The sequence below is a fragment of the Aulonocara stuartgranti genome (assembly GCF_965226115.1).
Source record: "Aulonocara stuartgranti genome assembly, chromosome: 9".
In the NCBI taxonomy this organism is placed as follows: domain Eukaryota; kingdom Metazoa; phylum Chordata; class Actinopteri; order Cichliformes; family Cichlidae; genus Aulonocara; species Aulonocara stuartgranti.
This window is the reverse complement of record NC_138960.1, coordinates 18,345,387-18,355,972: the sequence shown is the minus strand read 5'-3', so window position 1 is coordinate 18,355,972 and position 10,586 is coordinate 18,345,387. Positions and strand designations below refer to the sequence as shown.

General features: G+C 39.7%; 1 protein-coding gene across 2 annotated transcripts; it reads left to right on the top strand.

Annotated features, from left to right (window-relative positions):
* The first annotated feature begins 1,153 nt into the window (after positions 1 to 1,153).
* LOC309713939 (apolipoprotein D-like) lies at positions 1,154 to 8,483 on the top strand. Of its 2 annotated transcripts, none has more exons than XM_082545875.1 (5): positions 1,154 to 1,437; positions 6,717 to 6,832; positions 6,924 to 7,054; positions 7,251 to 7,336; positions 7,932 to 8,483. In XM_082545875.1, exons 2-5 carry the CDS (start codon positions 6,722 to 6,724, stop codon positions 8,162 to 8,164), a joined length of 561 nt encoding a protein of 186 aa, XP_082402001.1. In that variant the 5' UTR covers positions 1,154 to 1,437; positions 6,717 to 6,721; the 3' UTR covers positions 8,165 to 8,483. The 2 variants fall into 2 exon arrangements, with proteins under 2 accessions (XP_082402001.1, XP_082402000.1); XM_082545874.1 differs by having other exon boundaries at positions 1,155 to 1,437; positions 6,591 to 6,832.
* The last annotated feature ends 2,103 nt before the right edge of the window (positions 8,484 to 10,586 follow it).

The window sequence follows — 10,586 nt, the reverse complement described above, 5'->3', positions numbered from 1 at the left end:
GTCTGACAAAGTCTTTAATCAGACAGTGTTGTGGCCTTTACGTCCCATATGGACATTGAAGTGTCTTGTCGTGGACAGCTCTTTAACGGACACTGGAAAGCGGAAAGTGACCACAGATATTTGTCAAAAATTCTATAACAGATTGGACAGCAAATACAGTGACTTTTTACAGGTGTATACAGATGGGTCAAAAGATCCTAAGACAGAAGCAACTGGTGTAGCAGTGGTAATTCCGGTGTTGAATATCAAGATTGCGAAAAGAACATCACCCCGTCTGGGTGTATATGCAGTTGAATTGTTTGCCATACTGCTGGCTCTAGAATGGGTGGAGGACAGCAGGGTCTCAAAAGTACTGATATGCAGTGATTCATTTTCCACATTAAGTATTGAACAGGGTTACACAACTACCCATCAGCAAATTCTGTATGACATTCTTTTTGCTCATCATAGACTGTCTGACCAAGATAAACATGTAGTAATAATGTGGACTCCGGCTCATGTGGGTATCTTGGGTAATGAAAGCGCAGATAGGTTGGCAAAAGCAGCTGTTAAAAGAGTCGACATAGATGTACAGTTACCATTGTCAAAATCTGAAGGGAAAAGTGTAGTTTGGGCAGAAAGTCGGAACTTATGGCATGGGATAATGAAACAAAAGGGAGACATTTATATAGGGTGCAAAACACAATAGAAGCTAAGAGGAGTAGCGGATTGCAGAGACGTGAGGAGGTTGTTATCAGTCGAATACGAACGGGCCACTGCTTTTTAAATGATACTCTTTTTCAGATAGGGAAACATCCGACTGGGTTGTGTGATGGGTGCACTGATATGGAGACAGTTGAGCATGTACTCCTTAGTTGTAGGAAGTATGTAAGTCACAGGAGGGTGATGTGGGGTGAAATGAGTGGTGGAAGGGAACTTACATTTGAACAAGTGGTTAATAAGTTAAGTCATGGTGAAGGGAAAGTGGTGGCTTTTCGTTTTTTGAGAAGTACTGGTCTCATCAAGAGGATCTGAGGATTCAGGAGTGACGGATGGTTAACAGCCAGGAGATGGCAGTAATGCAACAGTTTTGGATGCAAGCTTCTTCTTCTACATTTTAATGGCGGTTGGCAAACAACTTTTAGGTGCATTTACCACCACCTTCTGGAAAGGAGTGTGGGTCAGAACGGTTTTGTAATCTACAGTCTCGGATAGGCTACGTTCACACTGTCATACCATGATCGGATATGGGTCGCATAGGGTCCAAAAAATCGGATTTGATGCGCTTTCGCCTGCAGTGTGAACGTAGCCATACACACCCGTCTTGGATGCAAGCTGCCGTTAAACTTGACTGAAGAAGAAGTGCAGGGGTGTGGGGCATGTCTCATGGGTGTGGTAGATGATAAATGTGGTTGCACTCACCTATTCACGGCACCTGATGATGAGCAGAAAGGCAGGGTGAGCATGAAGCAAAACTTTCTGTTGCCCGCAGCTTGAATGATTTTGATGTATTTTCACTGGAACTTGATGGTTTATGTATATTTGTGCACTAATTGATGCCATAGGCCAAATTGTAAGTTGGCATTGTAATTAGTGCAGTTATTGTTGAGTTGCAGTTATTTGTTTGTGCAATCTGTGCATTTGTTTAATAGTTAATCCCATGTGCTGATTTATATATTGGACAGTTGCATGTGGAATAAAAGGAGCAAATGGTACAGAAGTGTATTTTATGCCTTTATTGTTGCGCGTCATCTGTGTCCTCATGTTTAGCCTGCCGCGGTTGGAGGAGCCGCAACAAATTGTCAACAGAAAGTGTTTTTAGGTTTTATTAGATTGTTTATATACCGGGCGATCGTGGCTCAAGAGTTGGGAGTTCGCCTTGTAATCGGAAGGTTGCCGGTTCGAGCCCCGGCTTGGACAGTCTCTGTCGTTGTGTCCTTGGGCAAGACACTTCACCCGTTGCCTACTGGTGGTGGTCAGAGGGCCCGGTGGCGCCAGTGTCCGACAGCCTCGCCTCTGTCAGTGCGCCCCAGGGTGGCTGTGACTACAGTGTGTGTGTGTGTGTGTGTGTGTGAATGTGTGTGTGGATGACTGGATATGTAAAGCGCTTTGGGGTCCATAGGGACTAGTAAAGCGCTATATAAATACAGGCCATTTACCATATATAGATGAGTTTTATTGATGATAGTTTGCTGTTGCCTTTGTCCACGCAGCTTTTAGATTAAGCCTTTGGCTACACAAAATAGATTTCTGTCAGGAGTCATATTCCCCTGTTAGGTTTTAGCAGTACAGCTGCACAAGGCGTTGTACTGATTTGCTTTCTAGTTATTGTGCATCAGGCGGCTGAAGCCATTGGCTTGGGAGTACCGCCGCAGTTTGTGTTTAAGACAGTTTGTCTTCCTCACAGCTGACGGTATGGAGGTACATAAATACCCACCGCTAGTATGTACGGAAGACTAGGTTGAGTGAGTTAGGTTTAATAGGCAGAGGGGGATATTTCTCCTGTTAATTGTGTGTGTCCAAGGTTTATTGAAGGGAATGTCATCAAGTTGATGTGTTGGAATGAGGCTGTGTGGCATAGGTGCAGTTCAGCGTTTGGATTTTGTAATGTTGTGAAAAAAATGGAGACACACCAATTAATACAATGTGGTGATGTGGATGGAAAAAAAGATAGCCGAAACCGACTGCTAAGGCTTTGGAGAATCAGATTGAAAGACTTCAAACAGAACGTCACACTAAGATTAATAAAATTAAAAAGGTCATAAAGGTTATTAAAGAATTAAAGCAATCTGAAGATAATGTTTCCACTGTTCAGGCTCAGAGAATTTGTCTGTGTTGCTTAATGAGGCAACTCGTCTGCATGAAACCTTGCTTCCTTTGCTTCCTCAATAAGAGCAAGAAAAACAAACTGCTTGGTTTAGAAGTGTGCGAGCACATAATACTGAGTTTATGGAAGAGATAAAGAAATGGCTTCATGATGCAAAGGGAAACCTGCAGAGTAGAAATCAGGTGTCTGAGCTTGATTTGCCACATTTAAATCCACCTGGTGTTGAGTCTTCTGATGTATTACCTGCTGGAAATGGTTCTGGTGCTTCTAGGCACGCCGGGAATGTTGGTAAAGGTGCTGCGATAGATGATGATAATCAAAGTGATAGCATCTCTAATGTTGCAAGCAGAAGTTGTAGGAAAAGTAAATCATCACTCAGTGGCTCAATGGTTTCATCTGCCTTGTCAGCACTCATAATGGCAGAAGCTGACATGGCTGCCCTTCTTGTTCGACAGAGGTTGTTGAAAGAAAAGCATGCTTTGGAAGAACAAATACAGCTTAAGAAAAGAAAGGAGCTGCTTGACTTAGAAACTGAAATAGCAGCCTCAGCAGCAAAGGTGAATGTTTTAAAAGCTTCTGAAATGTCCCGAGTCTCAAGTGCTGTTAATGGTAAATCTGATGGAATGAATTCGTATTTAGAACGAGAGCAGGGGCGTTTAGGCATTTTAAATCCTAATGCTCCGACGTTCAATACTGTGTTACCAGAGCGACCATATCAGGGTGTTGATGAAAGTGATCATCAAGCACATGTATTGGATGTGAGGCCCAAGGTTAAGAATATTTCTCAGCCTAAGGTCGTTTTGTTGGAACAGTCAGAGGCGAAGTTATATCAAGTATTTCCAGGTGCAGTTTCAACTACTCAGATGATGTCGCAGTCTCACGCACAATCAAAACCTCTTACACATACAATGCAAGTTGGTGAGGGTCATGATCATCTAGTCAGTTTTGAAGAAACAAAATGAAATTACAAGTTTATTGGCTGAGCAGCAGTCTCTGTTTTTGCTACCAAGGCGTGACATTCAGTTATTTGATGGTGATCCTTTGCAATATCAAACATTTATGAGAGCTTTTGAGCACATGGTGGAGAGTCAAGCTCACAGTGCTAAGGATTGTTTATATGTTCTCGAGCAATATACTAGAGGCCATCCAAGAGAAATGGTCAGAAGCTGTCAGTATATCCCTGCTGAGTATGGATATGCTAAAGCTAAATCTTTGCTCCAGGAGAACTTTGGCAATTCGCTGAAAATCGCTGCTGCCTACATTGAAAGGGTCAGTAAATGGCCACCTATAAAATCTGATGATGTGAAGGCTTTGCAGGAATATGGGTTTTTATTAAGGCAATGTTGTAATGCAATGGGAGACGTTGAGTCCTTGCATGAGTTGGATGTCTCTGCTAATATGCAAGCAGTTATAAAGAAGTTGCCTTATAAGCTCAGGGATAAGTGGAGGAATGTTGTCTGCGATCTGCAGGAGAGGTTTCAACGTAAAGTGGTTTTTTGCGATGTTGAGTTTGTCGAAAGGCAAGTTAAGATCACAAGTGACCCATTGTTTGGAGATATACAGGATCCTCTGACAGCCATCAGAAAAGAGGCTAGGAATGGTAAGTCTCAGTTTTACCCTAAGGCTAAGCGGAGTAGTTTTGCTACTACTGTGGCCAAGGTGGAAGGGAAGATTGAGCCAGTATTGAGGCGAGAGAGTGGTTCAGTTGTGACCAAGGTTTGCTTGTTTTGTGGAGCAGGGCATATGTTGGATTTGTGTCCTTCATTTGAAAGAAAGTTGCACTTTGAAAGATTATCTTTTTTGAAAGAGAATGGCGTGTGTTTTGGTTGTCTGCGCATTGGGCACAGAAGCAAGGACTGTAGGAAATGTCTCTTGTGTAAAGTCTGTAAACAGAAACACCCCACACTCTTACATATCCACTCCAAGCAGAGGGAAAGTGTTTCAGTGCAAACTATAGGAGGGTGAGAACCACCAGATGAAGGTCCTTCATGTGCTGTGCAAAGCAGTGGTGTTACTGGGGCCGGTGAGCAAAATAGTGCTCTGTCCATAATACCAGTTAGAGTGAAGGCCAAGAAAGGTAATCAGTCACTGATAACCTATGCTTTCCTAGATCCTGGGAGCTCAGCTTCATTTTGTACTGAAGGGCTCATGAATAGGCTGAATCTTTCAGGAAGGAAAACTGGCATTCTTTTGCGGACAATGGGTCAGGAGAAAATGGTCAGTAGTTATGTTGTTTCAGATTTGGAAGTAGCTGGTTTGGATTTAGATCACTACTGTGACTTGCCTGACTTATTTACTCAGAAAAGCATGCCTGTTCATCAATGTAATATTCCCCGACAGGAAGATCTCGACAGATGGCCACATTTGTGCCATATTAAGATACTGGAGATAAATTCCGGGGTAGACCTGTTGATCGGGACTAATGTGCCCAAGGCTTTAGAGCCATGGGAGGTTGTTAGAAGTCAGGATGGAGGTCCCTGTGCAGTAAAAACTATGCTGGGTTGGACGGTGAATGGTCCTCTCAGAGAGGATTGTAAGACTGACATTTTTGATGTGAGTGTCAATAGGATTTCCGTGGCAAGATTGGATGAGCTGTGGGAACGTCAAATGAAGGCTGATTTTCCAGAATGTATTCAGGATGAGCAGTTTGCTTTGTCTAGAGAAGATCAGCAGTTTATGAAGTCAGTGATGGATTCTGTTAAGTTGGTTGATGGTCATTACACCATTGGTTTACCTTTTAGGTGCAATCAGGTAAAAATGGATGATTCCTGGTTGTCAGGGCCAAAGTTTCTTGCTCAACCAGAAATTAATTGGCCAGTGAACCTTGATTTTTGGAAAGATCTCTTCAAATGATCCAGAGATTAAAATGGCCGTTTTAGTTAATGCTGTTGATGCAAATGAATACAAAGATGGTGCGATGAAGTTAATTATTTTTCTTCGTGGACTCGTCTGAAAAAGATGGTTGCATGGATTCTTAGATTCAAAGATTTGCTGCAGGAACTTAGTAAAAAGAGGAAACGGCTGAAAGAGAGCTTTGCGTCTAGCGTGACTAAAGAAAATCTTGAGGAAAATCTTAAAAGAGAGTTGCAAACTGTCAAGGACCATGCTGCTAAAGGATTTCTCTCGGTAAAAGAACTTAACAAGGCAGAGAATGCAGTTCTTTGTTTTTGTCAAAGGAGGAGATATTCAGATGAGATCAGTAGGTTGCAGAGGGGTGAAAAGGTGAAGAGTAGTGAGCTCTATAGGCTTAATCCTAAGCTTGAGAATGGTGTGTTGAGAGTGGGAGGTAGGCTTAGTAGAGCAGCCACCAATTCAGTTTTTCTTTCCTTGTAACCTGAAATTCCGATTTAAATATTTTGAGCTTTGTTATTTACATAATGCTGAACATAAGGAGAACCTTGAAAGGTTTCGTGTGAAACCAGAAGAACAGGTGTAGCATTGTGTGATTTTTCTGCAAAGATTGAAAGCCCACACAGAGAGATGAAGAGATTCCTAACATTGCACATTACCTTCAAGTCATTACTTAAACGACTACAGGCATAAAAACATTATTCAGCAACTCGCATCATAAAATAAGTCTGAGAATAATGTGGGGTGTTTTGTAACCCTTACACTATACACAAGCAACAAGGGTTTGTCATTTCTCTTAAAAAAAAAAAAAGTGATTCCCCTTATTTCATAATAAGGGGAATCCTCAGAATCGAGGATGTTGTGTTTTGTCTGAAAACTTGTTGAGTGACATATTATTATTATTTTTTTTTTTGTTTCATTGGTGTGCCACAAGGGTTGCCTAATTAGTACTGACGTGCACATGAGCCCCACCTTGTTAATAACAAAGTGGACACAAACGCTGAGCTTTAGGCACACCCGTGCAGCATAACGTCAAGTAATCTTCCCCGATCTCCTGAAGGAAGCATGTCTCCTGTCTACTTTCTCCTCCTGCTGGTCCCTGTGATCTCGGCTCAGACTTTTCACTGGGGTCCCTGCCCTACTCCAAAGGTGCAATCTGACTTCATCCTTGAACCGGTGAGCACAAATAGCATAATATTTTTGGTTTACTGTCTATGTATACTCGGTATATAAAGAGTTTGAACTAATGGCTTGTCTTTGTTTACAGTACCTGGGAGAGTGGTACGAGATTGAGAAGCTGCCTGCTTACTTTGCAATAGGAGAGTGCGTCCGGGCAAACTATTCTATGAGGGAAGATGGGACTGTGCGAGTACTGACCTCTCAGGTGTTAAATGTACGGTAAGTGATGAAGGATTGGGCCATATGCTGATTCAGCAGGGCAAAATTTATCTTTAACTTATTCTGTCTGTCTGCCGGTGTGGCAGATTAGATCAGGAGACTCGTACCACTGTGTTGTCTGTGTGGTAGACTTAAAATTCTGGGAAATAATTAGTCTTTTAATATATAATGTTGTGCACATGTTTGTATGTCTCAGGAATGGCGGTAGGTGGGTTGTAGAGGGGACAGCCAAAGTCATGGAACCAAAAGAACCAGCCAAGCTTGGAGTCCAGTTCACATCTTGTAAGTACCCATCTTATCAACTTCTTTTATAACAGTGTTTTTCTTTATCTGTTTTTGCTTTTCTTTTTTTTGCTTGCCTTTTATTCTCATAAGGATGATCAGGCTCTTAAAAGTTGTATGGCATGTCTGTATTGGCTTAATTTTTCTTTTGGAAATTGTTGCTTGATTTAGGCTATAACAAGCTTACTTTTGCACTTTTTAGGACAAGGTGTTGAATAAATAATCTAACACTGCTCGTATGTTAGCATGCTAACAGTAGTATTTACGTTAAAAAACCGTGACACCAAACACGTGATCACTATTCTTACTGTAGCCTAATGAATGCCCAAATCATCATCATGTAGATTATACTGCCACTTATATAAGTAAAAATTTGACATGAAATCTTTCTGAAAATGTTGTCATGTAATCAAAGTATTATAGTCTATGCTGCCCAAAGAGAGGAGCAAATATGGCTACATAGAAATGTACAATATGTATTGAAGAAATCTCTCTCTTTACAGCCTGTCAACTTTAAATGGAAAATTGTATTGTTTTGTTCATTTTTGTCTGAGTATCTTTGATTTTTTTTTTTTTTTTTTTTTTTGGTTTCCAGTTCTTCCCTACTCTCCATACTGGGTTGTGTCGACTGACTACACCACCTATTCTGTAGTGTACTCCTGCACAGACATCTTTAAGAGATTCCATTTCAACTACGCCTGGATTTTCTCACGGTCGCCCACCTTGCCCTGCGTAATTGTGGCTTATGCTAAAAAGCTGCTGAATGAAGAAGGAATCAACACTTCCAAGATGACCTACACAGATCATAACTGTGAATTGTGTAACTGAGGTCTAATACAGATGTTCATTAGAGTTTTCCTTCCTGAATATTTTATATAAACTACTCAGTTTACCTGTATTACTCTGTGGCCTTTTAATCCTTTGAATTCTTTAGGGCCAGAGAATTGTCACAATTTTAGTACATTTTTCACTTAAATGATAAGTTACATCTAAAATATTCATTTGGTACTATAGCAGCATGTTAAGGTATTCATTTAAGATATTATTTGATTAACAGAACAATGTTTATTTACTTACAATAATCAGTGAAACAAGCTACTTTTGGTAATTAAAAAACTATAAAGCTTCTGTATAAATTAAAGTTACATCCATTATTCAATTGTTTCATCTCTTTTCATTCTTCTGCTGAACATTTTTATAACTGATCGTTGTAATTGGTTGCTAGGGGTTCACTGACCGGTCTCTAGGCCGACAAAGACAAAAAAAAAACAACAAACTAAGAAAAAGCAAAAAATGCAAAAACAAAAGCCTGACGAATACTATCTGATTATTTGGAGGTGAAAAGCCAACAAGGTTAGATGGTATTTAATGTGGAAGATGACAGAAGTGTTAGACAAACTTATAGTCACTAATATTTAGAACACTCATTTGTTCCAAAGTTTGCAAATTTAAAATAATCAATTAAAATGTAGGTTTTCACTGAATGTCTCTGGTTCATAGAAGAAGAAAAATGTATGCTTGTTAGATAAGGAATGTATTTGTTTCATGTTGTTATGCATGTAGGACTGTGAGAAATAACAATTCAAAACTATAATGTGGAGAAAACTGAAAGGTTGTCATTGACTGACAGTGCAAGTTCTCTACCAGCAATAACACCAATGCATAACCAAAACATGCTGGCATTTACTGTTATGTTAAAGGTGTTAGAATCACAATATTATAAATATCACACCGTGTGTGTGTGTGTGTGTGCGCGTATTTTTTCGCAATGCTCGTACTTTGTGATTACTCACCTGATCCACTGACTTTATCTTCTGATCATGTGAAGAGTTAGCAGTGGGAGACTTTGTACACAGTCTGTAGGCTGCTCACCCAATCAGAAAATGGGCATAGTAGAGCCTTATCTAGAGCCAGTCAACAGCCAGTCATCCTCGTGTTTTTCAAGATATTTATATGAATCTAATCAAACCAGATAATGATTAAGAAGCAGAAACACATGGGATCTGGATAAATTAAATATTTTATTGCTTGTCATAGTTAGTGTTTTCATAATTTGGGCACGTCAGCTGCTATGTAGGAGCTCATACACTCGGTGCCTACCAGCGTCAGACCACCATATGACATCGGTGAACAGTTTAGGCAAGAAAACTTTAATAGCGTCAAAGGGAAATACACCAAACTGCAATCTTAAAAGTTTGATGTTATTTATTTAAATATGTTATAAAACACGTACAAGTACTTTCGGAATATCAACAGGTGTTTCATGTAATTGAATGATTCCTAATTGTTCTTTTTTTAGTTTTTTCTTTTTTTTTTAAATTGTTACACAGTATAGAATAGTGATTGTGAATCCACAAGATCTGGTGTGGCAACGTGGTATGCAAAACACCCAAAAGGAAACAGACCTGAACAAAGGAAAGATTTCTGACATTTTTACTGGAATCTAAGTTCACGAAAACAAGACCCACATAACTACAATGTGTCATAACTATTACATCTTAATAGGGAACAAGTGAAGCAAAAATGTTGCAAATCAACATTCATAACTTTGTAATATAACTTGTGGTCCCTGTGATCTCAGCTCAGACACATTAATGGAGTCCCTTTCCTACTACTTCACAGTTGAATTAATAGTACTCTATTTGTGTTTCTCAGGAGTGATGATACGTGGTCCATAAAAGGTATAGCCAAAGTTGTGGATCCCAGCAAAACTTGAGTCAACTTCTCACCTTGTATGTAGTTTTCTTATCACCCCTCTTTACAGCTGTAAATATACTGCTTTTGGCACCTTTTCATTTCTTCTTGCTAATTGTCCTTTTTTTGGTCATTATTACTCTTTTTGTTTTTCTTCTTTGTTTCCTGAGGATAATTAGGCTCTTAAGATCATTACAAACTGATGAAAAGACAAAACAACGAAAACAATATTTTGCCTCACTTATAGGACCTTTGTTTACCTTGTAACCATTCAATAAGCTTTTCTGAACTCATCTTGATTGAAGGCACACACAACAATAACAACATCAGTTAACATGTAATGCAGTAGTTTGTAATGTTTGTAATGTCACTGATATTAAGGGGCTCTGTCACAACCAGTGTTGGGAAGGTTACTTTTAAAATGTATTCCATTACAGAATACAGAATACATGCCCCAAAATGTATTCTGTAACGTATTCCGTTACGTTACTCAATGACAGTAACGTATTCTGAATACTTTGGATTACTTAATATATTATCATGCTTTTTACAACTA

Coding starts and splice junctions, on each gene's coding strand:
- LOC309713939 (XM_082545875.1), top strand. CDS start 6,722: ATGTCTCCTGTCTACTTTCTCCTCCTGCTGGTCCCTGTGATCTCGGCT. Junction 6,833..6,923: donor CTGACTTCATCCTTGAACCG/GTGAGCACAAAT, acceptor CTTTGTTTACAG/TACCTGGGAGAGTGGTACGA. Junction 7,055..7,250: donor TCTCAGGTGTTAAATGTACG/GTAAGTGATGAA, acceptor TGTATGTCTCAG/GAATGGCGGTAGGTGGGTTG.